The sequence below is a fragment of the Zalophus californianus genome, chromosome 1 (assembly GCF_009762305.2).
Source record: "Zalophus californianus isolate mZalCal1 chromosome 1, mZalCal1.pri.v2, whole genome shotgun sequence".
In the NCBI taxonomy this organism is placed as follows: domain Eukaryota; kingdom Metazoa; phylum Chordata; class Mammalia; order Carnivora; family Otariidae; genus Zalophus; species Zalophus californianus.
Window position 1 is genome coordinate 11680630 of NC_045595.1, and position 27720 is coordinate 11708349.

Consider the following 27720-nt stretch of genomic DNA (forward strand, 5'->3'; position numbering starts at 1 on the left):
AGCAGCCAACAAAATCTCTTAAAATCTCAGAAATGTTCAATAAACATTTGCAGAGTGAGAAAATAAATAACATCACAAAGGAACCGGCAGCTCCCTTTTCCCCTCGTGTGATTCAGGTTCAGGGTGCCCGTGTCTCCAGACAAGTCACATGTCTTGAAGGCACGCTGGCCCCAGTTCTCTGAAGGCTGCCAGCAACTGTGTGCCCTCCGCCCCTCCCCCCCCGCAGGTCCCCCACACCCTCACTGGACAGCTCCTGCCCTTGGAGAGCCCTTCCAGCTTCATCACTTCATCCTGGCTCCCTTCCTAGACCAGCTGCCCAGAGCCTTGGTTCCTCTCCACTGCTCACGGGAGCTGCTTCGCCAGCCAGCCAGCTAACCAGCCAGCCAGAGCCCCCCACAAACCATGCCATTGAGGGCCAACAGCTGGGGACTTGGGCTCATCCCCAGCTGGGTCCGGTCAGCTTGGCAGCCAACAGGAAAACCCAGGGCCTCCGGGGGCTCTGGGAGGAGGCGGCTCGATCCCAGCCCCGGCTGCCAGGCAATGCCAGCCTGTCCACTCGACAGAGAAACACACGCTGGCCGCCTGCCCCAGGGTGTTTCCAGAAGAGAAATTTAATCTAATTTACATACTTCTAGGTACATCGATAACCAAAATGTGGCCACTGAAAAAAGTTAAAAGGTCAATCAGCTCCCGGTCTCTAGCTGGCCCAGGATTGCAAAATAAAAAGATCCACGTTCCTTATTCTCTACACAAAACGCGTTTTTAAAAAAGTGAAAGGTCTAGGGAGCTATACATAGAAAGCAACAGTGAAAAGAGGGAGGGGAGTGGGGGTGGGGGAGGAGAGTCCCATCCCCACCCCCTCCTGGGCCCCGGAGTCCCCCAAGGCTCTGGGGGGGCCTTGACATGGCAGGAGGCAGCTGTCAGCTCTGAGCTCTTCCAGGCTAGGAAGGCCCCTCTGGTTGGGGGGGCGGCCAATAAGGATTTCCGTGGCATCATGGGCTCAGTGGGGGGCTCCCAGGCCCCAGCAGGCCCTCAGAGGGAGCGTGCCTTCCCCTGAGCAAGCACCGTGGCATGATGTGGTCGTTTGACTCAGGAACTGGGGGGCTGGGGCAGATCCTGGGTCTCACGAGGTGCATGTATGCATGTGTGTATGTGTGTGCCGGTGTGTGTGTGTGTGTGTGTGTGTGTGCATGTCTGTGTGTGCGTGTCTGTGTGTGTGCATGTGTGAGAGGATATTCACAGGGGCAAGAGGGAACCAAGACAGGGGTCTTTGGGGTCTTTGCAAATGGCCACGGATGGCAAACATAGCCCTGCCTGGCTGCTAGATGCGGGGGGAGCGCTGGCCTTCCTCCCCTTGACCAGATCAGCTGCCACCACAAGAGACCTGGCCTCTCCCCCTGCTCGACCAGGTGGGCACGGGCTGAAGGAAGATGCGCTGTGTGTGGCCCCAGAGCCCTCGGGCTGGGGGAAGGGCCGCTAGCTGGCTCCTGGCGCCCCGGCTGTAGTGTGCCCGGCCCCCAAGGGGTACCGGTTTGAGGTTTTGGCTTGCTCCTTTGGAAACGGAAAAGAAAGAGGGAGGAGAGGGTGGAAGAGACGGAGGAGAAAGAGGAGACGGAGGTGGCACAAGAGGGAATTTGGAATGCTTCTGTGTTAGGGCGCGTCTGCCGCCGCTGTCTGTGCCTGCAGGGCCCGGGGCTCCTCAGGCGGGGGGTCCGCTTTGGAGAAATTCATCTCCAGGATGTGCCGCTGTAAGTGCCGCACCCACTCCTCCTGGATAGAGAGGGGCCCCTGGAATTCCACCTCACAGAACCTGTGTGGAGGAACAGAAAAAGAGAGAAGAGTGGCCACTGCCATGAGGAGAGGCAGATGTGTAGGCCTGCCCCGGTCCCTGAGCATCGGGCACACCCGCCACTACTCAGCGTGGAGACAGCCAGCCAAGAAGTTCAGGGAAGGGGACCCAGACGCCAGATGTTTCCTCGTGGACAGTTACCTGTACCCATCCCAGGATCAAGGTAGGGTCCCCTAATGACCCCCATCTCTATGCTCAGGGCAGTCTGCTGGCTCTGATGCTGGGAAAGTGCCATCGGGCTTCCCAAGTCCCTCTGCCATCAGACTGAAGCATGTGATCTGAGAGGGGAGAAAGCCCAGAGAGGCAGACCCTACCCCACCAGGCCCCAAGACAGAAGGACAGCAGCTGGGGAAAAGGGGTCAGGCACTAACTCACACCCACCCTGCTCATGCACCCAACTCACCAACTCCCTGCGCTTGAGGGAGGCCTCATTGAACAGGGGCTCAGGACCTGAGCTCATGGCTCCAAAGACTTGAGTTCAAATCTTACTTCTGACTTGGCCTATGTGGGCTGAGGCAGGCCACCTTAAGTCTCAGACCCAGTTTCCTAGCCTTGGATGTACGCCTGGACTTTGGTAAAAATGAACTAAGACCTATATTTTCCTTAATCAGGCAAACACTCATTGAGTGCTTACCATATGTTAGACATAGTTCGAGTGCTTTATAAATATTCAATTTTTTTAATCCTCACAGCAAATCTGTTACCAACCCCATTTTATAGGTGGGAATATTGAGGCATGGGGCAGGAAGCCCTTGCTCAAGGTCACTATGCTGCTAAGTGTCAGAGCCAGCACTGGAACCCTCAGGGTCCCAGGTTAATGCTCTGAGGTGCCGCTGTTTGTTGAGAAGCCCTTACCCTGGGTCCAGCCACACTCTAAGGCAGTCCTTGAGGCTCTATCTGCTGACGCCCACCAACCTGTCTTGTTCAGAGGCTCTGGGAGACCAAGCCCCAGGTGGGTGGACTTTCTCCCCACCGCGCCAGGGGGCTGCATACCTGCACTTGAGAGTGTAGATGTTGCCAACAAATTTGACCAGTGATGTCTGGGGGGGCCGGGGTACCAGGGAGGGGACTGGCCGGACCCGGGGCGGGGGCTGCCGCACCTCTTCCAGCTTCTGCTGTAGATCATTGGCCTCTTCTCCCCCCCGGACCGCAGAGGCGTCTGGAGGGCGGGCTTGTCGGCGCTCAAATTCTGAGGTGGGGAAAGGTGAAGGGAGGAACAGGAGATAAGCCAGAGGGCAAGACTCCTGGGAAAGTTCCTGCCTTTAGCAAGCAAGGGGTGGAGGCTATGGGGAACTGTAAGACAGGACAGCTGGTGACTGGATGCTGCCTGGGCCTCAGGACAGGTGGGATGGTGCCCAGAGGGGAGAATGGGTGAGCAACTGGGGAAGTGACAAAGGGCACACGCACACTGGAGAACGCCGGTGGCAGGTGTCCCCCACCCTCAAAACCCCCTTCCACCAGCACTCACTGTTGATGTTCTGCCGCTGGTGCTCCTCGGCCTTCACAGTGCCTGGCGGGCTGGCTGCCAGAGGCCGCTCACCACTGTCAGCTGCCCGGCCAGCCTCAGGCCCTGGCTCACCCCCAGCACTGCGGCCCACCACAGCCAGGCCCCCAGGTGCCAGCCCTAGGGGCGGCCGCTTGTCGCTGTCACGGCCATGCCCGGCGCTGCGGAACTTCTTGGTGAAAGGGCGGCCGCCCTGGATGTAGCTGCGGTAGGCCCCCACCTTCTGGGGCCGGTGCTTGATCCACTCGCTCAGTGTCTCAATGGGTGAGCCGTTCACACACCACTCGGTCACGCCAAATTGCCGCAGGTGCGCCCGCGCGTGGCTGGCCAGGGCCTTGCGGTTTTCGAAGTAAAGGCCACACAGCTCACAGCAGGCCTCAGTGGCTGCAGGCAGAGGGGGTGCCGCTGAGTCCCAGCCCAAAGGGAACAAGAGTACCCAGAAGGCCCTGCCCAGGTCAGGAGTCAGTCCCGCCTCCCACTGGGGCCTTGCCATGGGCCCCTGCTGGGTGTCAGTGTGTGTGTGGCACTGCCAGGCCCTGCAGGCCCCAGCAGATGCCCTCCCAGGACCCTGCCACCCACTGCTTACAGGAGTGGGAGGTCTTCTCGTGAAGGGTCTTTGCCTTGAAGGGCAGTTCGGTCTGGATGTAGGTCTTGGCCTTAACCTCTGCTGGGAGGAGGCGGTCCTCCTGCAGGGGCCGCTTGGCTGCCACTGAGCCCAGGTAGCCAGTGGCTGCAGGCTTGGCACCGGTGATGGGCGCCAGGCTGAGCTCTCGAGGAACCTGGGCGGGCCCAGCTCCTGGTTTGCCTGGGCGGCCTGCCATTGGCGCCAGTGGCAGGGGTGCCTGCACAGGCCCAGGAGCAGCCGTGGGAGGCCCATCCTCAGCCAAGGCAGGGGCCAGGTCTCCGGCTGGCGGCTCTTTCTTGATGAGGCACGGTTTGGACTTCTTCTTGAGGATCTCCCGCAGCGTGTCGATGGGCGAGCCATTGACAGACCACTCGGTCACGCCCATCTGCCGCAGGTGGGAGCGCGCGTGGCTCGACAGGCCCTTGCGGTTCTCGAAGAACTCACCGCAGAACTCACAGCGGATGTCACGCACAGGCTCTGCCCGGGACGCTGCAGGGGGTCCAGGGTGGAGGGAGGGGGAGGAGAAGGAGGCGGCTGCTGCGGCGGGAAGCCTCCAAGCTCAAGGCTAATGTTAAGTGCCTGGCTGTCCCGTCCATGCAGCCCCAGACCCAAATGACCCGTTCCCTCATCTGCTTCCAGGGGCCCTTGTGTACATTCAGCCCTTCTGCTTGTCCTGTCACCTCAAATTCTAGCTGGCTTCAAGATGATTCCCTGTGACATTGAGAAGCAGTGAGGAGCAAGCACTTCCTCGATCCTGGGCTCAGACACCAGCTTGGCTGTGACCCCCTATGTTACACTGGGCAAACCACTTCCCCTCTGAGCCTCAGTTTCCTCCTCTACAAAATGCAGATGGAAACCTCCCCCTGGAGGGAGCAGCTCCAAGCATGTGTCACACAGCTGGTATGAAATATACCTGAGCACTGAGGCAGAGGCCTGGGCCATCCTCACCTGCTCAGCACACAACTCAGCCAACTGAGCAGAAAGAACAGTGACAGGGACAGTACGACTACCGACTCCTGCATACACACGGCTTCGTTTAAGCAGGCACCGTCCAAAGTGCTTTACACCACTCTGGAACTACACAGAGCTCGGACCATGCTTATCTTCTACCTCCAGAAAGAGGAAACTCGCCCAAGGTCACATATTGCTGGAGTGGAAGAGCTGAGCACTTAACTTAAACCTGGCTCCAAATGTTAAACAACTTAGCAACCAGGAATGTCAGAAAGAAGGTACAGCCTCCCACTTCCGGTCCCTATACTCTCACCCATGGCAGACATCACTAATTGACCCTGCAATCTTTCTCCCTAGGAATCTGGTTGGTAGACACTACCAACTGACTTGACAGTGGCCCAAGAGGTAAAATCTTCTGGGCCTCATTGAATGGCACAATTCTGCCTCCCCAGTGTGGATGGAGAATCAAGAAGCAGCTCGGCTGAGGGTCTGCACAGCAAGAACGCACAGCTAACCCCTTGTTCTCTGGACCTGTGTACCCTCCCTTCTATTTCTACCCTGGGTGCTCTGGGTACCCATGAAGTGTGGGAGGGGGCGGAGGGAGACCCCTCTACCTGCTCTCACTGCCCTGCCCCCGGGGTCACACTTACACAGGTTCAGGGGGGCCATGTCTTCCCGTGGCGCCGCCCAGGGACCCTCGGATGGGTGTGGCTCCCCATGAAGGGCCCCTGGCAGCATCTCCCGTTTGATCTCCACCCGCATTTGTTCAGGCTTCAGCTTCTTGGGCAGGGAGGGTGCGGCCAGGCCTGGAAACATCTTCCGGGCCGTGGGAGGAGGAGAGGCAGTTGGTGAGTGGCCCAGGGGGCTGCCTGGTGGCGGTGGCAACTTCTTGGCCAGGGGTGAGAGGTGAAGGTCTGCAGGGCTGCGGGCTTCCAGCGAGCTGCCAGGACCTCCGCTGCCCACCACCTTGGCCAGGGCTTTTGGGCTTGGCCCTGGTGGGTTAGCGGGGCCGCCAGGCCGGGACTGGGTCCGTCTCTTGAGGATCTCCCGTAGTGTGTCAATGGGTGAGCCGTTGACATACCACTCGGTCACGCCCATCTGCCGCAGGTGCGAGCGTGCGTGACTTGATAGGCCCTTGCGGTTCTCGAAGAACTCACCACAGAACTCACAGCGGATGTCTCGAGCTGGCTCTGGGCCCGAGGCTGCAGCAGGAGAAAGGAGTAATTAGCATCGCGGGTATCATTAGCATTCTTGTCTGTGGGTCTCCTGGTCGGCTGGGCATGGGCAGCAGCATGCCCACAGGCTGGGGTGGTGGTGGAGGGCAGGTGCAAGCGAGGGAACTGAGGAGTGGGGCGGGGGCCAGACACTCAGCAGGAGCGAGGGGAGGCTCCAGAGAGCGCATGGGCCCTTGGTCCTGGCAGAGGACGGAACCAAGACTCCACAGCTCTGCGGGTCCCGGGTCCCGACAAGGATGGGGGCAAGAGGGCAGGAAGTAGTAGCCTTAAGTGCCAAATACCATCCAGACAAGGGGCAACCATGGACTTCCACACCAAAAGGCAGCACCCACCCTTGGCCTTTATTCTCAGGGAAGGTCACAGTCATGGAGCTCAAAGGCCAAGAGAGAGGGCCTAGCAGCCAACTGCCAACAAGATCTCTGGGCAGAACCAGCCCACTGCCAAGGGCCCCTGTCTACTCCCTGCCCCAGCAGGAAAGGAGTAGGGAGGGGGCTGCGACCCCCCCGGGAGGGGCTCCAGGGCCCGCAGGGAGGAGGGAGCGGCTGAAGCGAGAACCTACAGAGGTTGAGAGGAGACGGCTCCACATCAGAGGCCCAGAAAATGCCGGCGGCTGCGGCGGCCGAGAGGTCCTGCTTCCCCCAGGGGCTGGCCGTACCCGCGGCCTTCAGCTTGGCCTTCTTGGCCGGCGGTGGGGGGGGGAGCAAGGAGAGGGCCGTAGAGGTGGGAGGAGGCCGCCCCAGCTGGGCCAGGGTGCCGCGCCCGGGTGGGAGGCGGATCTGGACGCCGTCCCTCCTGATGAGCCCGTGGAGCACGTCTATGGGGGATCCCTTGGCGTCCGGGTCGCTGACGCCCAGGTGGCGCAGGTGGGCACGGGCGTGGCTGGACAGGCCCTTGCGGGTCTCAAACCAGGCACCGCACAGCTGGCAGTCCAGCTCTCTGCCCCCGTCACTATCTAAAGCTGCGGAGACAAAACACAGGGGGGGGGTTCACGGCCGCCACCTTGGCCGGCCCTGGGGGACTGAGGCAAGAAGACCTGATATGATTCAAGGCTGCCCAGGCCGTTTGGGGATCAAGACTCATGCCGCAGGTTTATTTTAAGAGGTTTTGGGAAACAGAAAGTCCTGTTCCCTGCCTAGCCCTTTCGCATCAAGGTGAGTGTGGAGAACTTAAGGGTGTGGGGTGGAGAGGTGGTGGCCAAATTCCAGTGGCACAATCTGATGCTCCCAGGCACTCTTCCCCGGGACCCCAGCTGTGGGAGCTGTGTGGGTGCAAACCAGGGGCCTCACCCAGCTGCCAAGCATCATAGAGCCAAGGGCAGACCCGCTCAGGGCCTTGCTCCTGAAAGCAGAGCAGACAATGGAAGCAGCTTCATGGGAACATGAGGTGCCAACTGGGGTGCCCCATTGGGCAGGGGGCCAGACCCTGGGCTCACCCCAGGCTAAAACCCACAAATGTGTGGGAAGGCCTGACTTCCTAAGGGACGCCATGCTAAACCTGCTCACTGCACGGGGGAGGGAGGAGAGTGGTTCTTCCCAAACCCTTCTTTGTCATGCCCACAGGCAGCCCGGGAGGTATGGCTCCACCCATAGGCACATTAGAGGTGCCTCTGCACAGACAGCCAGGAAGATGTGAAGTCAGGGCCAACTACAGGACCTCCTGCCAGGTGGGCCATCTGCCTGCCTATAGGACCCAAGATGCCCCTCTGGGGAAGCCAGGCCCACAGGAGTTCTGATTACCTTCACTGCCCCAACCCTCAGGCTCAGAGAAGGCCAAGAGTGCCCCTAAGTAGTGAGGATGACCCTGGCAGGCTCAGCAGCCACAGCCAGGCCTCCAGGGGGAAGAACAGCAAAGTATAGTGGGAGGCAGATGATAATACGCTGCATGGCCAGCCCAACAGGAGACACAGTGCTCTGACCAACATTCTGACCCAGCGGACCCAGGACATAGGAGCTGTAGTCCCCATTGTCCCCACCCTGGGCTCTGCAGCCCTCCCGGTGCCAGGACCTCCCTCAGCTCCCGGGACCCGCACTCACTGAGGTTCAGGGGCCCTTCGTCCTCAGACTGGGGCCACTGTGCCTTTGGGGAGGCTGGCCGGGGGCTCAGGGACAGCTGGGGGCTCTTGTCCTCAGGATTCTTGGGGGTAGGGGAGCCCGCCAGGGCCAGTGGTGCCTTCTTGAGGAGTGGGGAGCTGGGCGGATGGGCCAAGCCCTTGGTCGAGAAGCCAGGAGGTGACTTGATGGCCTTGTTGACAGCAGGGGCATCCAAGGGCTTGGCCAAGGCAAGCAGGCCAGGCCGGGGGGCCCCAGCGACCACCTCCTTCGGTGAGTTGGACTTCTTAGACAGGCCCGGGGGCAGCCCAAGGGGTGTGTCGGGCAGGCCCTTCTGCTTCACGAGCTCGTAGAGGAGGTCAATGGGGGCACCGCTGCTCTCCGACTCGGCCACCCCCAGCTGCCGCAGGTGGGAGCGTGCGTGGCTGGACAGGCCCTTGCGTGTCTCAAAGCAGGCACCGCAGACCTCGCAGGTGGTCAGGCTCTGGGCTGGAGGGCGAGATGGAGGCCAAGAGAGCTGACTGTGAGGCCCCTTGAGCCCTGCCCTCCCCACTTCTCCTCCTCCCAGGACCCCACTCACCCAGGCTCCCTGCAAGCCTCCCTGATCCTTAAAATGACCCTAACAAGGTAGAAATCAGCCTGTCCAGTTTGCAAATAAGGAAACTGAGTCTCAGAGAGGGAAGAATTATGCCCAAGGGCACACAGCAGGAGGCAGAGCCCTTCTGTGGTCCAGCCAGTAGAATGCCTTTCAGATATCCAACGTACCAGGGTGTCCCTGCAAGAGGTGTTCACACAAACACTGACCCGCCAGTCACACGCTTCCCAGAACTGTCCTAGCCAGCCTCTGCAGCTCAACTCGAGCCCCAAACACTGGGTTGGATGGCCCAGCCACAGTCCCTGTGGTGCCCTACACCCTATTCTGCAGAGCCCTTATCGCCGCCTGTCTCCTTCTCTGCCTCCCTGCTCCCCAATTTTAATGACTCCAAGGACAAGTACCAGGTCGGTTCTGCTCTCTCACATCCCTGGAGTCCAGCACAGTGCCTGTCAACTACTCAATAATGATATCAATATCAACATACAGACAACACAGTATCACACAGAAGATCACACAGCTAATGAGGGCCAAAGTCAGCAAATGAACTGGGTCTAAGTGCGAGCTCTTGAAAACCACGCTGTTTCCCTGGATGTCCCTCCCCCGCCCAGTGAGGTTACAGCTCAAGGCCATGCTCGCCCAGGGCAGCAGAAGCTGGACAGAAGACAACCAGAGGTCTCCTTAGTGCCTTGGGGTGAAGAGAAAGCTGCTGACCTCACACTAACCCCAGGCCCAAGAGTTCCCTGTGAGTGTGACCGGCCTGGTCAGCACCCCCACCTTGCCACCTGGGTCACTCACCCTTGAGATCTGGCAGCTCCTGCTTGCTGCCATGAGGAACCTCTGCAGCCACTTTGCTACTCAGCCGATTGGCCACCTGCTCCAAGGGCCCAGGGACAGGCAGGCTCTTCTTGGGGAGCGGGGGGGAGCCCAAGTCCATGGCCACCATTGTGTTTTCCTCAGAACCCAGGCCTGTGAGGTTAGGAAAACAAGCTCAGCCCAGGCTGAGCCCCCATAAAGACTGAGAGTGGGGGCATGGAGCCTTTTTCCTCATCCTTGGCATGTGCTCTCACTCTGGGAGGAAACACCCTATGAGAGCAGAGGCTCCATCCAAACCCCCAGCACCAGGATATCAAGGCTGCAAACTGACAGTGGGGACTAGGAGCAGCTTCCACCCACCGAGAACACACACTGGTTGGGGCAGTGACTCCCATCCTAGGTCTGACAAAATATCTCTCTGGGCAGAACTTGTGCAGGGGACCAAGTCAGTCTTGGAAATAGGTACGTGGCAGTCAGAAGGGGAATTCAGTAAGAGAAGGCCAGTCAGAGGCCAGAGAAGCAACGCAGAGACAAGGAGCCAAGGACAGGAAAGAGGCTCCACCGGACTTGTGGGGAACCTCCACCAGACAAGACAGCTGGGGCTGCAGAGAGAACTCGGGGCTCCATAGTAGTCTGCTTATCACAAGCTGAGTCCTAAGTGGGGTAAGGTGAGAACTGGGAGCCTGGATCAGCCGGGATCTGAATGGGGACAGGAAGAGTGGGAATCACAGAACTTTGCAGAAGTTTCTGAGGCATCCGTCAGGTCAGGAAGCTTCCCTGAATGAGGTGTGTATGAGAACAGGGAGTCGAAGGTATGCTTTCATGGTCTAATTTTTTCAGAGAAGGGGGCCTGAGTGGCCTGGGGAGCGCCAGGTTTAGCGTTCGGGGTACGGAAACAGCTCTGAGGCTGAAGAAACTGTGTGTTAGTTGAGGCTTTGGAGTCGTTCAGTGCTACGAGCAGGAAGCCATGCAGGTCCTATGCTCAGTTTGAGTCCTACGGAGGCAAGGAGAAGGCAGGTACCGGGGGCCACCGGGGCCCGGGACACCGAGGACTTTGTCAAAGTCGCCGGGTGGAGTGGGCGCGTCTGTCAGATGGTGTAGGGACCGTGTCTGAAGTGACTTGGAGTGGGTTTCCGCGCCGGAGGGACCGAGACTGTGGCGAGGGACGCTCCCGGGGCTCCAAGGGGAACAGGGAACATCTGTCAGACGGGGTGAGGGTCCCACGGAGCAGCGGCGGAGAGTGTTTCTGAAGCCCGGGACCCTACGAGCTGCGACAGGAGGCCCGGGGCCCGCGCGACTGGAGGGCCTTGGGGGGAGGGGGAGTCCCGGAGACTGGACGGCGGGCGTCAGGGACGGCGGCAGGGGGCGGGCAGAATGCCGACTTTGCCCTCCCCGCACCCTCCCCGGCGCGGGCTCTTACCCGGCGCGGGCGCCGGCCCGGGCCCCGGCTCCGGCTCGGCCTTGGGCCCGTCCCGCGGCGGCGGCGGTGGCGGCGGTGGCGGCGGCGGCGGCGGCGGCGCGGGAAGGGCCGCAGGGCCCGGGCTCGGGGGGCTGGGCGGGGGCGCCCCAGCGGGCGCGCGCTCCCGGGCGCCCCCCGCGCGCGGCCCCGCCGCCGCCTTGCTCTCCGCTTTTGTCACTCGGCACTGGGCGGTGGAGGCGGCCATCTTGGCTCCGGCGCACGCGGGGCGGCCGCCCCAGGCGGGAGCAGCCGAGCGCCGAGCGCCGCCGCTGATCCCGCTCCGTTCCGCCCCGCCCCTCGGGGCGCGCCCAGGGCGGCCGGCCGAGCGCCGAGCGCCGCGAGCGAGCGAAACACTTGTCCGGCCGCCGGGGGTTGGGGGATGGGGCTGGAGCCTCAGGGAGCCGCCCGCACCCGGACTCGCGGAAGCACGTACGCCGCGCTGAGCGCGGCGGCCAACTGCACTCCCACCCCTGGCCTGGACAGGACGGGACGCTCTTCCCCCAACCCCGAACACCCCTAAGGCTAAAATGGGAATCCTCTGGCCACACGCATTTGTCTTAACAGCATCCAGGCTCCTGGAGCCCCGACGGGAGGAGCTAGGACCTGCCCCGGGATCCTGTTCCATTCCCTATCCTGGAATTCTCCCTTCCGTGTCGGAGATTTTGGAAGACACCAGATCCCAGCTATGAGGATCCCACACCATCCTGGTAGCCAAATGTCCCCCCGCCCCCGCCGGCGCTGTTCCGCAATCCTACGGCTCTCCCCACACGACCGCCAGCACCCAATTTCAGGCACAACCTGTTTCTCTCCGACACAAAACCGATTGCCCCCAGCTGTTCCTTGACAGCTGAGGGGGGCCAGAATCTGACCGTTGGCCCCGCCCCCAACCGGGCGCCCGCCCCCTACGGCCCACCTAGTGATGTGGGAGATGCTTCTAAAAACGGTGCGGGCGGGTGCCCAGACCTAGCCTTAATCTTGGACATCTTTCCTTGAGGCAAGGCTTCCAGGATCTTCTAAACCACCCCTTAACGGCCCTCCCGCCCATCAGGTGATAACCGAAAGCCTGATCAGAGCCCCCCATTGGCTGCCCACCCTGTGGACAAGGCCAGGGCAGTACCAGACTGAATCCTGACACCCCAATGGCTTGACCATCTCTGTCAGCCCTGACTAAGGGCTGCCACATAGGTCTTCTGGTGGAAACAGGTTGACCAGAGCTGAACCTGACTGCTGGACGCAGGCTGCCATCCCTGGGGGGCCTGACCCAGTGCCAAGTAAGGAGTTTGAGCCTGACCTCAGGCCTCTACCAGAGTGACAAGAAAAGACGAGGGCAAGGCTGTAGCTTACAAACTACCTCCTGTGCCCCCAGCCATCCTCAGAGCCAGCTCCACTTCTCAGCCACCCCTGAGACACCACAAACCTAGCCAGGTATGTGAGCTGAATGCCCAGGCGACAGCCTTCAGCAGAGGCAAGAAGCCTGAGGTCATGTCCCTACTCTGCCTCTTTCCAAACTGTGACTTCAGCCAGCCACTATGTCCTTTCTGTGTCTTGGTCTCCTTGTCCAAGAGGAGAGGGGGCTTTGATAGCATCACTCTCCACTTTGCAGACCCTCAGGTGCCTTTCACTGGTAAGGGGGCTTGCAGATGGGTCCAGCGGAGTTCAGAGTACAGATCTAGTAGGACCCTGGAAACTACAGGTAGGAGAAACAAGGAAACCTCAGCCCCAAGCAGCCCCTGGACAGTTCCCCCTGTTCAGGAGCTTCTCCATTCCCCAGAGCCCACCTACTCCTCACTGCCAAGTTCTCTGCTTTGAGATTCAGTAAAGGCTCCTACAAAGTCAGGCTTTTCAAGGCTGGGTACTGCACCTTTCCACTCCCTCAGTGGTGCCCAGGCCTAGGCTCCTTCACCAAAATATTATTCCTGAATTTCCCAAGCTGTCCTCCATGGAGAGACCACCGAACATGGTGTTCAGAAGTCTAGCTCTGCCTCTTTGTGGCTGTGTGGCAAAGCAGATGACCTACAGTTTCCTTATCCACAAAACAAGAACACAACAATCCTCAGCCCCACAGAATGGTTTTGAGGCATAAATGGGATGAAACCTTAGTATACAACGAGCACTCAGTTATGGGAGGGGTTATCAATGCTGCTGGACAAAGTAGGCACCAAGGAAAATCCAGAATGTAGACTCCAGCTCTGCAATGTCTGACAGAATTACTATTAACCTTGTACTAGCCACATTTCAAGTGCTCCATAGCCGTATGTGGCCAGCAGTGACCTACAGAAGACGTATGTAAAGAACCTTTCCATCTCACAAAGTTCTATCAGACAGCGCTGCTCTAGACAGAAGATGTTTCTAAGAGCAAGGACACTGGAGCCTGACCTGTTTGGGGTTTCAAACCCCAGCTCCACCCCTTCTGGCTGTGTGTCCTTGGGCAAGTTAATTAATTTCATTGTGCCTCAGTTTCCTCATCTGTAAAATGGGGATAATAATAACATCTGCCTTATAGCATCGTTGTGAGGATGTAAATAAGTTTGTGTTTGTAAAGTGCTTAGAATATATTTGGCTCCTAGTAAGAGCTGAATAAGCGTGTGTTAAAATCACTGTTAGGCGAGGCAGGGATGAACTGGATCCAGAAGTAGCCCTGGCCCAGCCCGAGTAAAACAAAAATAACCTCTAAATGGCAGGGCAGTTGTAAGGACAGTTGTCAGCTTACTTTGTAAAGTGACTTGGAACACTACCAGGAAAGCGGATTGGCTGTCCCTCCCCCCCACCCACCGGCGCATCTCTCTGGGCCCCTGAGAAGGGTCAGGGCCCCAACCCAATCCGCACCCTCTCCCCTTACCATCTCCGTAGGCTGGCCCGGGGTCCTCAGCCCAGGTGGGTGGAAAGGGCACTGCTAGAGGTAAGCGGGGCCGACGCGAGGTCAAGAAGCCGCTAGGTGACCCCCCAGGTTCACAGCCCAGGGGGCTGGGGGGCCGCTCAGCAGCGGAGGTGGCCAGCAGCTCTTGCAGGATGTTGATGGGCGACACGGTGAGCTCCCAGTTAGTGATGCCGAAGTCACGTAGGTGGGCCCGGGCGTGGCTGGAGAGGCCGGCCCGGGTGTCGAAACCAGCCCCACAGAAGTCACAGCGCATCAGGCTAAAGGTGCCTGGGTCAAAGTTAGCCACTGTGGAGGGAGAGAAGACATGGACTGCCTGGAGGGGTGACTCTCTGGCCCCAGCCCTTCCCGTTCCCGGGGTTGCTCCCCCTACACAGATCACACAGCCAGTGCCACCTGTGACCCTGGACACCTCCCTTTCCCTTCGCCATTCACCCTCCTGTCTGCATCAGCTCCTGTGTGCTCACATGTCCTCCCATCCTCCCACTCCAAGAAGCCTCCTCTGCCTGACCTTCTACGTTTCCCCGCACATAGTTCTCAGCATCAGGGACTCCACCCTCAGAAACCCTTCTCCAGTTGTGGATTTGCAGTCCTTTGGCTGAGGGTTCGATTAATATCCTTCTCGTGTCTAGAGCGCATGTGTATTTTTGCTCACTATCACTCCAGTGCTGTCAATTAAATATTTGTTGAATGAAGAAATGGCCAAATGGATGGGATGTTCTCCTCTGGAAGCCTGCTTGGACACTCCCAGGTGGAGTCAGGGACCTCCTCTGGGCTTCCCCAGCCCCCAGCTTCCTCCATCACAGCCCTGGTCACTCACCATTGTAAGTGCCTGATTTTGTGGCTGTCTGCCCCCTGTCCCTTACCCCCAGTGCATGCATATGTGTGTGCATACACACACACACACACACACACACACACACACACTCTCTCTCTCTCTCTCTCTCTCTCTCTCCTCTCTCTCTCTCTCTCTCTCAAACACCTCACCAGCACCTCCCTCAAGTGGGGCATGTCTGCCAGCGTCAGAACCACCCAGGGCACTCGTGTTGGAGACAGACCTCCAGAATCAAAACCCTGGTGCCTGGGAATCTGCATACCTCACAGGCTGCCCCAGGGGTTCTGAAGCCGGCCAGGGTCCCACCCTCCTATTACTGGGCCGTGAACTCCAAGAGAGCAGGGACTGCTGTTTCGTTCTCTGCTGTGTCCCCAGGTGCCCAGAACAGAGGGGACCTCTCAATAAATATTTGTCGAATGAAGACATCAGTGACATTCCCTGCCTGGGGCTGCCTCCTCTGCCCATACTCCTTCCTCCAGCGGCCGGAAGGGCCAGGGCATTGGGGCGTCCCCGCACCTCCACCGATGTGGTGGCCTCTGCCGCAGCTCCCAGTCTTCCAGAAGGGGAGGCCCTGACTTCCCCCTGCTTGGCACTATGGGAGGATTTAGAGTGAGGGTTGCTCGGTTCAGAACTCAGCTGCCGGGCTGTGCGTCTCTTGGGCCTCGGAGGGAGGTGGGTGCCGGAGCAAAGACGCCCTACCTTTTTTCTTCTTCTTCTGGAAGGAGAACCTGCGCTCAATGGCCTTCACCTCCTCGGCAGAGATGAAGTGTCGCACATTGTAGCTGACGCCCACGCGGTTCAGGTGGCCCCGGACATGGTTGGCCAAGCCGATGCCGTTGTGGAAGCGATCGGGGCAGTAGGGACACTTGCGCTCCTCGTGCTTTAGTGCCACTGCTGGGTCCTCATCCAGGAGGGCGTCCAGCCCCAGCGGGCCGCCCAGCGGCGCCTCCAGGAGCAAGAAGTCCAGGGGATGGGCGCCCCCCAGCCCCAGCTCCTCAGGCTGCAGCCTTGGGGGCACCCTGGTCACCGCAGCCATGACCTGTGGCCCCAGCTTTGCCACCAGCACAAGGGGCACCATCCCTCGGAGCTGCTGCTGCTGTGCCCGTGAGGCCTCGGCTGCCCTCAGAGCTTTCCGGAAGGTCCGCTTCAGGTCCAGGGCCAGCTGCGGGATGAGGCTGGGGGCAGCTAGGGGTGGAAAAACCCCATTTTCGGGGGAAAAGTCCATTTCCGAGGCCAGTGGTATGTCTTCCTCCTCTTCACTCCAAGGGTGTCTCCGGTCCCCCAGCTGGGCCGGGAGCCCCTGTGGGGGGACCACGCTCTTGTTTCTACTGGGCTGTAAGGAGTAGGGGGCGGAGGCTAGAGGTGAGGGAAAGGCTGGCCTTCCGGGGAGCCTCTGGTCTGAGCCGTGCAGAAGGGGCTTTGACAGTGGGAAATCCCTCATGCCCAGCTGTTGGCAGCCTGGGCCAAAGGCCAGGCTGGGGTCATATCCAGCGGGGTTCTCCTGCCACGAGGGGGCCAAGAGCGGTTCAGCTTTACCAAAGTAGTCCTCAGCAGCATCAGGGAAGCGGGCATATGCATCCTGGCTGGTGCCCGGCTGGCTGGCAGGGTCCTCCTCAAAAGCCTCAGCATCGTCCTCCCAGTGGGGCTGGGCATGCGCAAGCCTCATGTGCTCCCTGAGCAGGCTCTCACTGGGCGCGGGGAAGCCACAGAAAACGCAGCCCCTGAGCCCTGAGGAGGCTCGGTAGGATCGGTAGGTGAGGGTGGTGGCATCAGGGCCTGGGCTGCCAGCCCCGCTGCCGCTCCCGAAGGGTTTCCTGGCAGGTTGGCCGGGAGGCTCGCGCACGTGCAGTTTGGCATGCTGCACAAAGGCCTTGGAGGAATTGGTGCCAAAGATGCACTTGGGGCACTGCAGCCGTGCCTCCCGGCCCTCGTCGCCTGGGGGGACCTGCTTCAGTTTCTGGATCTCTTCGATGATCTTCTCCCGGGATGCCTGGTGCAACTGCCGGTGCTGCTCCAGGGCACCGGGGTCGGCGAAGGCCCAGCCGCACTCTCCGCAGGCCAGTGGTAGGGCCAAGTCAGCAGGGGGCTCCTGGCCCGGGGCTCGGCGGTGCTGGCTCATGTGCTCCAGAAGGTGCTCCTTCTGCTTGAAGTAGATGCTGCACTCGATGCACGGGAACACGGCCGGCTCCTCGTCTTCGTCCTCATCTGGGCTGGCCACCCCCTTGGCCACCTCCTCCAGCAGCTCACACAGGTAGGGCCCCGTCCGGATCGGGGGCAGCAGTGGCTGCAGCCGCTCCACAGATGCCTCTGAGTTCACCGTCCAGGTCTGCGTGGCCACCTCCGAGGCCGACCTGGGCAGGCCCCACTCCGACGGCTGAGCCAGCCCTTCGAGGTCTGCCAGGTGCTCTCTGGTGTCCACCACCGTCACATCTAACGTCTTAGTGGTATCTTCCACCGGGACAAGCACTGTCCTGAAGGAGGTGAGGGGCAGGGGCTGGGGCGGCAGGTCCAGGTGCAGCTCTGCATCCTGGGGTGGGGCCTGCTCATCTGTGTCTCGGAGCCAGTCGAACCTGGGGTGGCCCCGGGGGACCTTCTCCAAGAGCTTCGTTTCACCCTGATGGTGCAAGAACCTTCTAGATCCCTCAAGCTCAATGTGGGGCTTCAGAGTTCTCACAATGACCGAGTCCTCGAACCTCCGCTCAGATGGGATGCCCTCCCTGGCTTCCTGGACCAGGGGGTGCTCCCAGGTCCCCTGGCCATCAGGGGGGCCAGGGAAGTGGCCCAGGAGGTGGGGTGGTGGGGAGCCCGGCTGGAAGTCCAGGCTGCCTCCATCCCAGCAACTGCAAGGAAGTGCCAATGGGGACAGGTTAGCCACAGGCCTCAGTTTCCCTTCCTTGGGCAGGGGAGGGGGTCCTTGTAGGCAGTCTGAGACAAGCCCCAGAGACCCAGCCTGAGGGCGACCTCAGAGGGGCCAGGAGTGTGGAGGTGAGGGCGGGGAGGTAGGAGGAGTGGATGTGGCCCTTCCAGAGCTGTTGGACCACATTCAGCTCCCAGGACGCACCTGTCCATGTAGCCCAGCCCTGTTGCTTTGTGGGAGAGTGTGCAGGGTCCACCAGGGGTCACACCAGGGTCACAAGGCATGTCCTCGAGTCTGGCGGCACAGTCAACTCTCATCTGTCTCCCAGGAGGGCCCAAGGCTCTGATCTGTGCCCCCAGCTGCATAAGACCAAGAGGTTTTCCCCCAACTGGGGTGATTTAGTTCATTTAGTCTCACTTTCCAGCAAATTTCGTGCAACTCTGCGGCATAAACAACTCAGGGGAATGCCCTTTCCCCTGCAGTTCCCCTCTTGCAAGGGCAGAGTCAGGAGTGGTTGAAGGACCCTGCTCAGCCTCTGGCCCCAAGGACCCTGACCTCCTTTGGGGGAAAGGGGGAAGGCGAAGCAACCTCACTGAGCCTCAGTTTTCCAATCCTAAAAATGGGAACGAGTCCCCAAAACCAGGAGCCCCTGTGTCCTTATGCAACATCTAAGGAGCTTTCTCATATCCACAGTCAAAGAAAAGTTCACATGAGGTATGTGCTCATTTAAAATGGTCGCAACTACAAGCCTTCAAATGAGGACCTTGACCCTGATCCCTGGAAGTGTAGGGAGAGGAGGAGACAACTCCGTGCTGGGAAAATGCTTCACTTCCCCAGATGCCTGGCTCCTGGTAAGCCCACAACCAACGTGGGTTCTTATCATGAATGCTCCTGATAAATCTCCTTTCATTTTCAGGACCCTGCCTCCAGGAGGGGTTGTCGATCGTGCCTACCCAACAGGTACAGAAATGGGTTCCACTGAGAGGCCGAGCAGAAATCACAGGGTCACCCCTCTCAGCCCCATCGGTGACATGTGATACCAACAGGACCACCCCCCACTCCAGGGCCACGGCAAAGATTCACCGGGGTAAACCTCTGCCAAGAGGCTAGTCCACAGCAAGCGCTCAACAAATGGGAGCTATCATTAACCCGTTGCAACGCTTATTACATATGAGCGCCCACCAAGACTTAATACAGGGTCGCTGCTTTCACCATTGCTGTCAGTTCCTGCTCCTGTCCAACCTCCCTGGGGTCCTCAAGGCCAGTGTGTGAGATGCGCCTTAGGGACTCTATTTTACAGATGGGGAAACTGAGGCTTAGAGAGGCCTGACATCATTCTAAGGGTCAACACCTGGCAGAGACAGGACTCCAAGGGTCTAACCTTCAGGCTCCTGTCCCTCCGGCCCTGCTCCTGGCAGGGATAATGAGAGTTGACTGTCTGTGTTCATCCCGTCTTCCCCACCCCCTGCACATGCCCAGGGGCTTGCCTGCTGGGAGCCACCTCCTCCTGCCTGGCCTCCTGATTCCCTCCTTTCCCCTTCTCACTCCCCGGGGGCTTCCTTCGGGCCTAGGCACATCCTGCTTGCCCCCCTGCCCTCCCTGAGGTCAGGGCCAGCGTGGCACTCACCAGCTGCTGATCCGATGGGTGGCGGAGGTGGCACGGGGGAGGGCTTCGCTGAGGCCGGGATGGGGCTGCCCGTCTGCAACAGAGAGGGGAGACCCTGAGGGGCTGGGGTCCCCCTGGCTGGGGTCCTTCACAACACCCCAGCTCTGGGAGCCCTGCCGGGCACCTCGAAAGGGCCCAGCCGTCTCCCCACCCCTCTCCGAGAGGCCTTTGGCCTCTGCGCTCCTGAGCCTTGAAATGGGTCTCTCTGGAGGAGTCTCCTGGGGGACCCCTGGGGCTTCCTGCCTTCAACCCTCCTCTCTTTGCCCCCACCCAGCAGCCAAGGTGATTTTTAAAAATCACACCCTGGTAAAAACTCACCTGACTTCTCATCCTACCTCTGATAAAAGCTAGGTTCCCAACCACTAGCTACAAAGCCCTGCAAGGTGGGATGTCTGCAGGTCTCTCCAGCCTCATTCCCTCTCCTTGCCCCTCACTCACTCTGCCCTGACTCCTCTTGACACCTCAAGCACACCCCTTTTTCTGGCCACCCCGGAGCCTCTGCACTGGCTATTCCTTCCATCTGGAGAGTCCTTCCCTGGCCACTCACCAAAGGGATCCCCTAGGACTTTCTCTCTTGTCACCTGTTTCATTTCTTTCTTCACACTCTCCGAAATCGCCTGGTTCCTCTTACAGATGCCTGCCTGCCTACGTCCCTGCTAGCACATTAAGCAGCCGCTGAGGGCGGGACTTTTTCAGCCTCATTCACTGTAGCATCCCAGTGCCTGGCACACAGCAGGTGCTCAACCAATACTTGCCAGATGATGAGTGAGGAGCTCTAAGCCTGAGCTGCAGAGGGCCTGTCCCTGACTCCCAGGCCTCCTTCCAGGCCTAAGTCCCAGAATCAAATCCCCTCCTGGGACCTCTCACACAGACAGAGCCAACTCTCCATTATCCGCCTGTGGAGCCAACGCCTGGAGCGACCTCAGGAATCCTGGCCTGTGCCTCTTCTGCCCGCTGCACTCGCCCGACATGGGTGAACATGCCAGCTGGGGTGCAGGCCAACTGCCTGGGCCAAGGTTAACACACGGGGAGGGGGGAGGAACTTGCGCCCCATCCAGAGCCTGACAGAGGCAATTGGTGGATTAGCTTCAACTGGAGGATGGTCCAGAAAGAGGGCTAGGGCCAGGGCTAGTTCTTTTTCTGATCCCCCATGGTTCAATTTGCCCAGGAAATTGAGAGCTGACTGTCAGGAGCCAAAGCATCAAAAGTGCCAACAGGGGTGGCGTGGGGGGATCGGAAAGTCGTGGTCACTGTCTGTGGGTCTTTCTACAGAGCCTGAGAGAAGGTCCGTGACCGTCACATGGCCTCTGGAAAGTGAGGGTGGCGATGGAGGTACATACATTTGCACTGCCTCGAGCTGTTTCTCAGCCTCAGCACTATGGCATGTAGGGTTGGATGATTTTCTGTGCACTGCGGGATGCTGCACATTATCCCCGGCCCCTCCCCACTAGATGCTGGTAGCCCCCTGGCCCCTGGCCCTGCAGTCATGACAACCAAAGGTGTCTATAGACATGGCCAAAGCATCCCTTGCAGGCAGAGTGGCCCCCCATTTGAGGCCCCCTGGGGTAGACGGATGGGGAGCAGAGCCAGGCTAAGGGTATGCGCAAATGCAAGGAGGGGTATCAGGATGGGAGGACAAGGTGGACGTTGGAGATGGTGTGAGGGTTGGGAAAGCAAGGCCTGGACCAGCCAAGGGAGAGAGACCTCAAAAAAATGCGGTCTCTTGAGAACACAAGATCATAAATGTGAGCTACTTGGGGGAGGGCAAGTCATTCAGTGGCATCAAGCCCCTGCACAGCCTAAAGGTGCAGTCTGAGGGTGTGGGCGTCCTGCTTCTGAGATTCTGGGACCCCAGCTGCTGAGATTCTGGGCGTCCCAGATTCGTTGATTCTGCAATTGGCGTTGTCTAAGGATTCCACGAGCCAGGGGGCTGTGTTGGCCTCTTTGAGCAGCTCCAGCGAGGCTCCTATTTTTAGTGGCAGCATTTTGGAGGAAGCAGGCCAAGCAGGGCCCCGTGTCCAAGACACCTGGGGGCTGGGGGGCTTGCCCAGGGGCCTCCATGACTGGCGGGGATCCAGAAGTCACTGCAGGTCAGACGAGGTACCTGGATGCAGCCCTTGGCAGTGGCCATGTCAAAGGGCCCTCATAGACTACTGCTATCTGTGGGTCCCCGAGAGGGTTTGAAAATGAGAGAAGGAAAATGAGAAGGGTATCCATGAGCAGCTTGAACCCCAAGCCGGGCAGCTTGGCAGCATGGCCAAGAATCTAGACTTTGGAGGCAGACAGATCCAAGTTCAAGGCCCAGCAGTGAGCGAAGGGCACACCTTTCCCACCTGTTTCCTCCTCTGTATAAAGGAAACAGCTACCACCCATCTTGCAGGGCTAGCGACGGATGCCAAGGAGATCACACGGTACATGCTCCATCCAGAGACGCAGTGGTAAGGGGGAAGAAAGGGCTGTGAGGGTGCCTGGGACGGGGGTCGGGGCTGGCCCAGAGGTGTCCCAGGTTGGAAGCTGGAGGCTGGACCGAGAGCCTCAGGTCGACTCACTCCATGCTCTGATTTCCTCCCCAGCCTGGGGCCCCACGCGAGGGCAGAAATAATGTGTCATTCATCCCCCGGCCCACTGGTCCCAATGCCAGGCACACACCAGACTCCATCAATCCATGTGGACCGTCTCAGCGTCCCCCCAAGCCTTGGCTGCACCCAGTAGGCCAAAGAGAGAGAGGCCAAACGTCAGGCGGGGGCTGCAAGGAGGCTGTGAGGTCTCCAAGCCAATAGCCATAGTAGAGGAGAGAGAAGGCAGTGGAAGCATCCGCATCCAGACGGAGAAGTTTGGAAGTAGCCGCTCCAGGGGTACCTTCGCGGGTCTCCAAGGGCAGGGTTGGGGTGAGGGAGGGCCCAGGCTTCGGGGTGGAACAGCAGCCCCAGAGGCTGCTCCTATTTATAGGCATCAAAAGACTCCGAGGGCAGGTGCCCGAGCCAGGAAGGGGGGTCGAGCAGGCCGAGAGGGCAGCAGGGGAGGCGCTGTGTCCCAAGCCTAGGCCCTCCTCTAACCTCCAGGCTGTGACCCCACCCAGGTCAAACCACCCCTGTCCCATGCCCCCATTTGCTCAAGGACATCATTAAGGGTGGGTCTGGCCCCCTTTTGTCAGCCACATTCCCCCCTCCCTAGGCACATGCACTGGAGCCTGGTTGATTCCCTGGAGCAAGTGAGGAGGCACCTACCTATCTCCCTACTTACCTTCCCCCTCTCTTGCCAGACCTGGGACTTCTGCCCGGTAGAGAAGAAGTGACCAATTCCTCAGAATCAGACCCAGAGAGGACTCTGGGACCCCAGACCCTGCTTCCCTGGGGTTCTCACAAAATCAAGGTCTCAGGCCTGCCAGGGCTGGCCAGCTGCATGACCTGGAACATGGTCCTGCCAATCTCTGGGCCTCGGTTACTAATGGTTTGGAAGAGGGGCTTGCTAAGGTTCCCTGAGCATGGATACTCTCACCCTCAGTGACCTCACCCTGTCATCCCCCTGTGTAACACCTTTGGGTGCTACCCATCACCTCCATGCCATTGCTTATGTGGAACCTGATGCCTATACTCCCCCTGCCCTCTGTGTCTGACTCACTGTTCCTCATCCAGGACTCCCGATGGCCCCCAGGCTGGGCCCAGCTGGGCTTCACCCACTGCAGCCCCAGCGACTATGTCCTAACACCTGGTGGCTGGTTTGTCTCCCTAGCACCAGATGGCAGGGTCCATGAGGGTGAGGATGGAGTGTGTGTGTGGCCCCAAGAAGGTGCTCTGAAAATATGTAAACATTATGCATGTTGCTAAGGGTGAGTTGGGGCAGGTCAAGGATACCTTGACCCAGGGTGGTGGTTAAAGACGAGGGCTGTCAAGCCAGGTTAGTGCCAGCTGTGGGACCATGGGCAACTTACTCAACCCCTCAGGGCCCGAATTTTCCCATCTCTAGCACGGGATGATTATAACTGAAGCTACCCTACAGGGATCTTTTAAGAATGACATGAGATGATCACGTAGAAGGCTTGGCACGTAGGAAACTCCTGATGAGGTACATGGAAGTTCCTGGAAACCAAGGCCTATAGGGCCCGCCAAGCAGATGAAGGGAGACATCTGGTGCATTAGCCTGCACTGCCCCCACCACTCTGCTCCTCCCGCCTGGTCCTTGAACACACCAGGCTCCTCCTCACCACAGGACATTTGCGCCTGCTGTTCCCACCACCTGGCTTATCTTTCCCACCGTTCATTCAATGCTCCACTCAAATCCCACCCACTCAGGGAGGTTTCCCAGGTCCTCCAGGCATGATCCTGGCCCTCTGTTTAATACCTTCACGGCACCTGTCACTCCCTGTCCTTACATTATTTACATAGTTGGTTGTTTTCTGTTCCTCCTACCATACTGTCAGGCCTCTGTGGGAAGGGAGTTTTGCCTCTTTTGTTTATGGCTGTATCCCCAGCACCTAGAACACAGCCTGACACATAGTAGTTGCCGAGTATTTAATGAATGAATAACAAATCTTGAGGTGGGGACAGTGTGAGATCCCCTTTTGCTGAGTAAACCAAGGCACCAAGGGGTAGCTGGTGTCCCTGACTACCCAGTCCCTCCCCAGCCACTAGAGGGCACATGCTGTTTTGGCCCATGGCTCAGGAGCAGGACTCACCAAGGCAGTGCAGGAAGAGGGAGCTGGGATAGACTGATGGGAATGGGGTATGCCTGAGGAACAAGTGGGCTCTCAGGGCAGGATGTTCAGGGTGCTAAGCTGGGCACCTGGACCCAATGGGTGTGCTCAAAGGAGGGAACCTGGCAGACCCGAATTTAAGTCCCAGCTACTAGCCATCCACAGGGTGGGGGGGCATTTGTCCGGTCTTTGGCTCCCAGGGCCTCTGTTTTCACACCCGTAAAATGGGAAAATAAGCAGAGTACAAAGAGAAGGCTCTAGACCCAAGCAGAATCAGAATCCCATCTCAAACCCTGCTTGGCTGGGTGACCTAGCCCTCTTGGAACCTCAGGGACCAGGCTGGATGCTCCCCCAGGGCCACAGGGCCCATCCTCTTACCAGAAATGCCACCTCTGCCATCCAGAATGTCTTGGGGTCCCTCCTTGGTGACAGGCAGGTAATGGGTGGACCGGAAGATGCCACCTTCCCCTTCAGCAGCCTCGGCCCCACCTTCGATGTCTTCCCTCGGTGCTGGGCCAGGCAGTCTCTCAGGGCCACGAGGACGATCTGGGGCGGCCAGGCCGCCTGCCAGGGGCCCATCCATGGATGCTGTCTGCCTGGCTCCACTCAATTGCTAGGCTGGCTCAGCAAGGCATTGTAGGTCTGGGGGCAGAGAGACAGGTGCTTAGGGGAGGTGGGAAAGGGATGCTGCCTCAGTTTCTTCTTCCTTGAAGCCCCAATCCTCACCCTCACTGCTCAGTGCCTCAGTTTACCTCCCAGCCCAGAAGAGCTGAGTAAAGGGTGCTGAAGCCTTATCCATATGCATCGTATCCCAGATGGCCTCTATCCTCAGTATGCCCCAGTCTCCCCACCGGTAACTCCTCTTTACACAGCTCCTGTACTGTACTGCCTCAGTTTACCCCGTTTTTACACATGCAAACTCATGCACCTTGTTTTCTTCCAACATTAATCCTATCACTTCTCCCAGGTGCCTCCCTTCATTCACACACTGCTGCACTTTTCCCAACTGTGCCCTCGCTTCCATGCACATGCATCTCCTATGCCCATGCCTCAGCAGGCATCCCAGCCACTTCTGCGCTCTGATGCTATACACTATCCCAAGTGCCCCCATCATTACCTCTGCACTTTTCCCACACTCCAACCCCCATCCCTTCAGGTCCTCAGGGTTCTCATTAACCCTTTCACCCTCACACACAGCCTCAAGTGACCCCAGCTTTAACCCCTCCTCTCCCCAACATCACCCCTCATGCATACCCAGCCTGGGCTCTTCCATCCCACCCTCCCAAGATTTCTCTAGTCTGCGGACAAAAACGACGGTTGGGGCTCCTGGTCCAGAAATAAGGACCCTGGGGAGGCCGTGTGTGTGTGTGTGGGGGGGTGGGTGCTGTCCTCTCCACCTATAAATACCTTCAAGGTAACGGCAGAAAGTGAAGGGCAGGAATGAGGCGCCCTCCCCAGGGAGATGGTGGGGAGGCCGGGCCCAGGCAACCGGGGCGGGGCCCGGGCTCCAGGCCTGGCTGCAGGCGCTGCCCCCGGGGGCCTGGGGGCTCCCAGGGGGCCAGTCCGTGGCCTTGGCAGTCGTGGCGGGGGTCCCTGTCCAGGCCTAGAGGAAGCACCTGCGGGTGCCCACCGGGTGGGCACTGCCCGCGGGGAACAGGCGGGACCGCAACTTCGGAGCACTTTGGCAGCGTGGGAAGGGGCCTCCCGCCTGGACGCCCCCCGGGGGTCGCAGGGGTGGGGGCGGCGCCGCGCCAGCGCACCCTTCGTTGGGCCAGGGTCCGGGAGACGCTCCCTCCGCCCGTGCACTTCGGGGCGGGAGACCCCGTGGGACGCGCCGAGGTGGGGGGACACCTGCCCCAAGACCCCCGCTCCTCCCCCCCCCCGGAACGGCCCCGCCCCCGACCAGGCCCCGCCCCTGCAGGCCCCGCCCCCGCCCCCCGCCCCGGGGGGTCCCGCCTGGCCCGGCCCGGCCCCGGCCTCCCCCTCCCCGCGCCGGCTCCGCCCCGCCCGCGGGCTCCCCAGGCCGGGCCGGGCCTCACCGGGGAGGCGGTGCCGCCGGCCAGGCGCCGGGGTTCGAAGCTCCCCTCCTCAGTGCGGCCGTAGCTGCCGCTACCGCCGCTGCCGCTCCCGGTGCCGGTGCCGCGGCCTCCGCAGCCGCCGCCGCCTCCACCGCTCGGGGGACATTGTCCCTTTAAATCGCTCCCCCCGCCGCCCCGCCCCCCCGGCGCGCCGCCGTGACCTCAGCGCGACAGCCCCGCCGCGCCGCCATGATGGGGAGGTCCGGGCCCCCCCCCCCCTTTGCCCCCCCCCCCCCCCCCCGCGCCGCCCGGGGAGGGGGCGGTCATCGGGCGCGCCGCCATATTGGGAGTGGCCAGGCGGGTCACCCTTAAAGGGGCCGCGCGGCCTGAGAGTCCAGGGAGAGGGTCTGTTTCCATGACAACACACTTGTCCCCCTGCCCCCAATAGCTCCTCATCACCCTACTGGTTCTTCCAATGCTAGGCCTGCTAATAGCACCAGAAGAGTGGGGAGGGGGCAGAGGAGTTCCCCCAGGGGCCATTTATAGGTCATCAAAAGCTCCACTCGGCCAATCCTTAGACTTCAGCCCCCTGCCCCCATCAGCTACCTTCCAGCCACAAGCCTTCTCCCTCCTTTCCCATCATCCACACTGGACTTCAGCACCTACAGGCCCCTAGAGCTGCCATAGGGCCCCATTGCTAAGCCCACCTTCCCCACCCAACCCCAAGGATTACAGCCTCCGGAGCGACCCCATCGTGAATACAGAACAGGTCTGCTGCCTTCTTCCATCCACCACCCATCCACATGTCCAACCACCCATTCATCTCCCTACCCACCCATCCATATGTCCAACCACCCATTCATCTCCCTACCCATTCATCCACACTCATCTATCCACTCAATCAGCTAACCAACTATCCACCTATCCATCCAAACACCCACTCAAACCACCCATCCACCTCCCATCTTCCCACTCATCCATCCACTAATCAACCAACATCTGGTCCTGTCAGCCAGCTAGCCACCCACCCAAACTCCCTTCCACCCATTTGAACACCCACTCAACCCACTCGTCCACATCCCATCTACCTGCCCATCCAGCCCACCACCCAAGTAAGTACTTACATATCCAAACAACCAAGCAAGCATCCACCCATCCCTACACACATCCTTCCACCCAGCCACGCAGTCACCCATCCTTCAACTGCACATTTACTTGTTTGTCCACTAGAGTGTAAGCTCCATGAGGACAGGAGTCCTGTCTGCCTAGCTCATTATTGTTTCCTCACTGCCTAGCTCAAGTCTCAGGAAACCCCAACAAATATTCATACAATGTATATAACCACCTACTCAATTAACTCAAATATTTATTTCCTACTGTGATCCAGGCTTTCCTAGGCAGACATACCTATCCCAGCCAACTGCTTATTTACTCACCTACCAGGGCAAGTTTCCACCAAATGCTAACCTATTTATCTGCCACATGTCCCATTCACACTACCCTTCACCCATCCATCCATCCGTGACTCAAATGCCCACTCATTTACCCAACCAACACTCACAGAGTTCAACCCTTTCCACACTTACTCACCCCTTCCTTCATCTGCCTCCCAGACCCATGCTCTCCCTGCCATGAGGAGCTGGTGTGGGATTTGGGGGCCTAGGAAGATGCTCTCATCTGAGGCCTGGGCTTCAATC

General features: G+C 59.6%; 1 protein-coding gene across 9 annotated transcripts; it reads right to left on the reverse strand.

The window, feature by feature from the left end:
• On the reverse strand, positions 1-27705 carry WIZ (WIZ zinc finger). 9 transcript variants are annotated; one of them, XM_027583148.2, is made up of 13 exons: positions 26045-26183; positions 24384-24647; positions 19274-19346; positions 15489-17629; positions 13919-14242; positions 9603-9773; positions 8198-8701; positions 6724-7122; positions 5580-6131; positions 3940-4467; positions 3318-3737; positions 2843-3038; positions 1-1810 (listed from the first exon to the last, which is right to left on the reverse strand). In XM_027583148.2, exons 2-13 carry the CDS (start codon positions 24586-24588, stop codon positions 1651-1653), a joined length of 5673 nt encoding a protein of 1890 aa, XP_027438949.2. In that variant the 5' UTR covers positions 24589-24647; positions 26045-26183; the 3' UTR covers positions 1-1650. The 9 variants fall into 9 exon arrangements, with proteins under 9 accessions (XP_027438949.2, XP_027438951.2, XP_027438952.2 ...); XM_027583149.2 differs by lacking the exon at positions 26045-26183 and adding an exon at positions 27614-27705 and having other exon boundaries at positions 1651-1810; XM_027583150.2 differs by lacking the exon at positions 9603-9773.
• Positions 27706-27720: the final 15 nt, after the last annotated feature.

Coding starts and splice junctions, on each gene's coding strand:
- WIZ (XM_027583148.2), bottom strand. CDS start 24,588: ATGGATGGGCCCCTGGCAGGCGGCCTGGCCGCCCCAGATCGTCCTCGT. Junction 19,347..24,383: donor TGGCAGAGGTGGCATTTCTG/GTAAGAGGATGG, acceptor TCTCTGTTGCAG/ACGGGCAGCCCCATCCCGGC. Junction 1,811..2,842: donor ATCTACACTCTCAAGTGCAG/GTATGCAGCCCC, acceptor TCCTCCACACAG/GTTCTGTGAGGTGGAATTCC.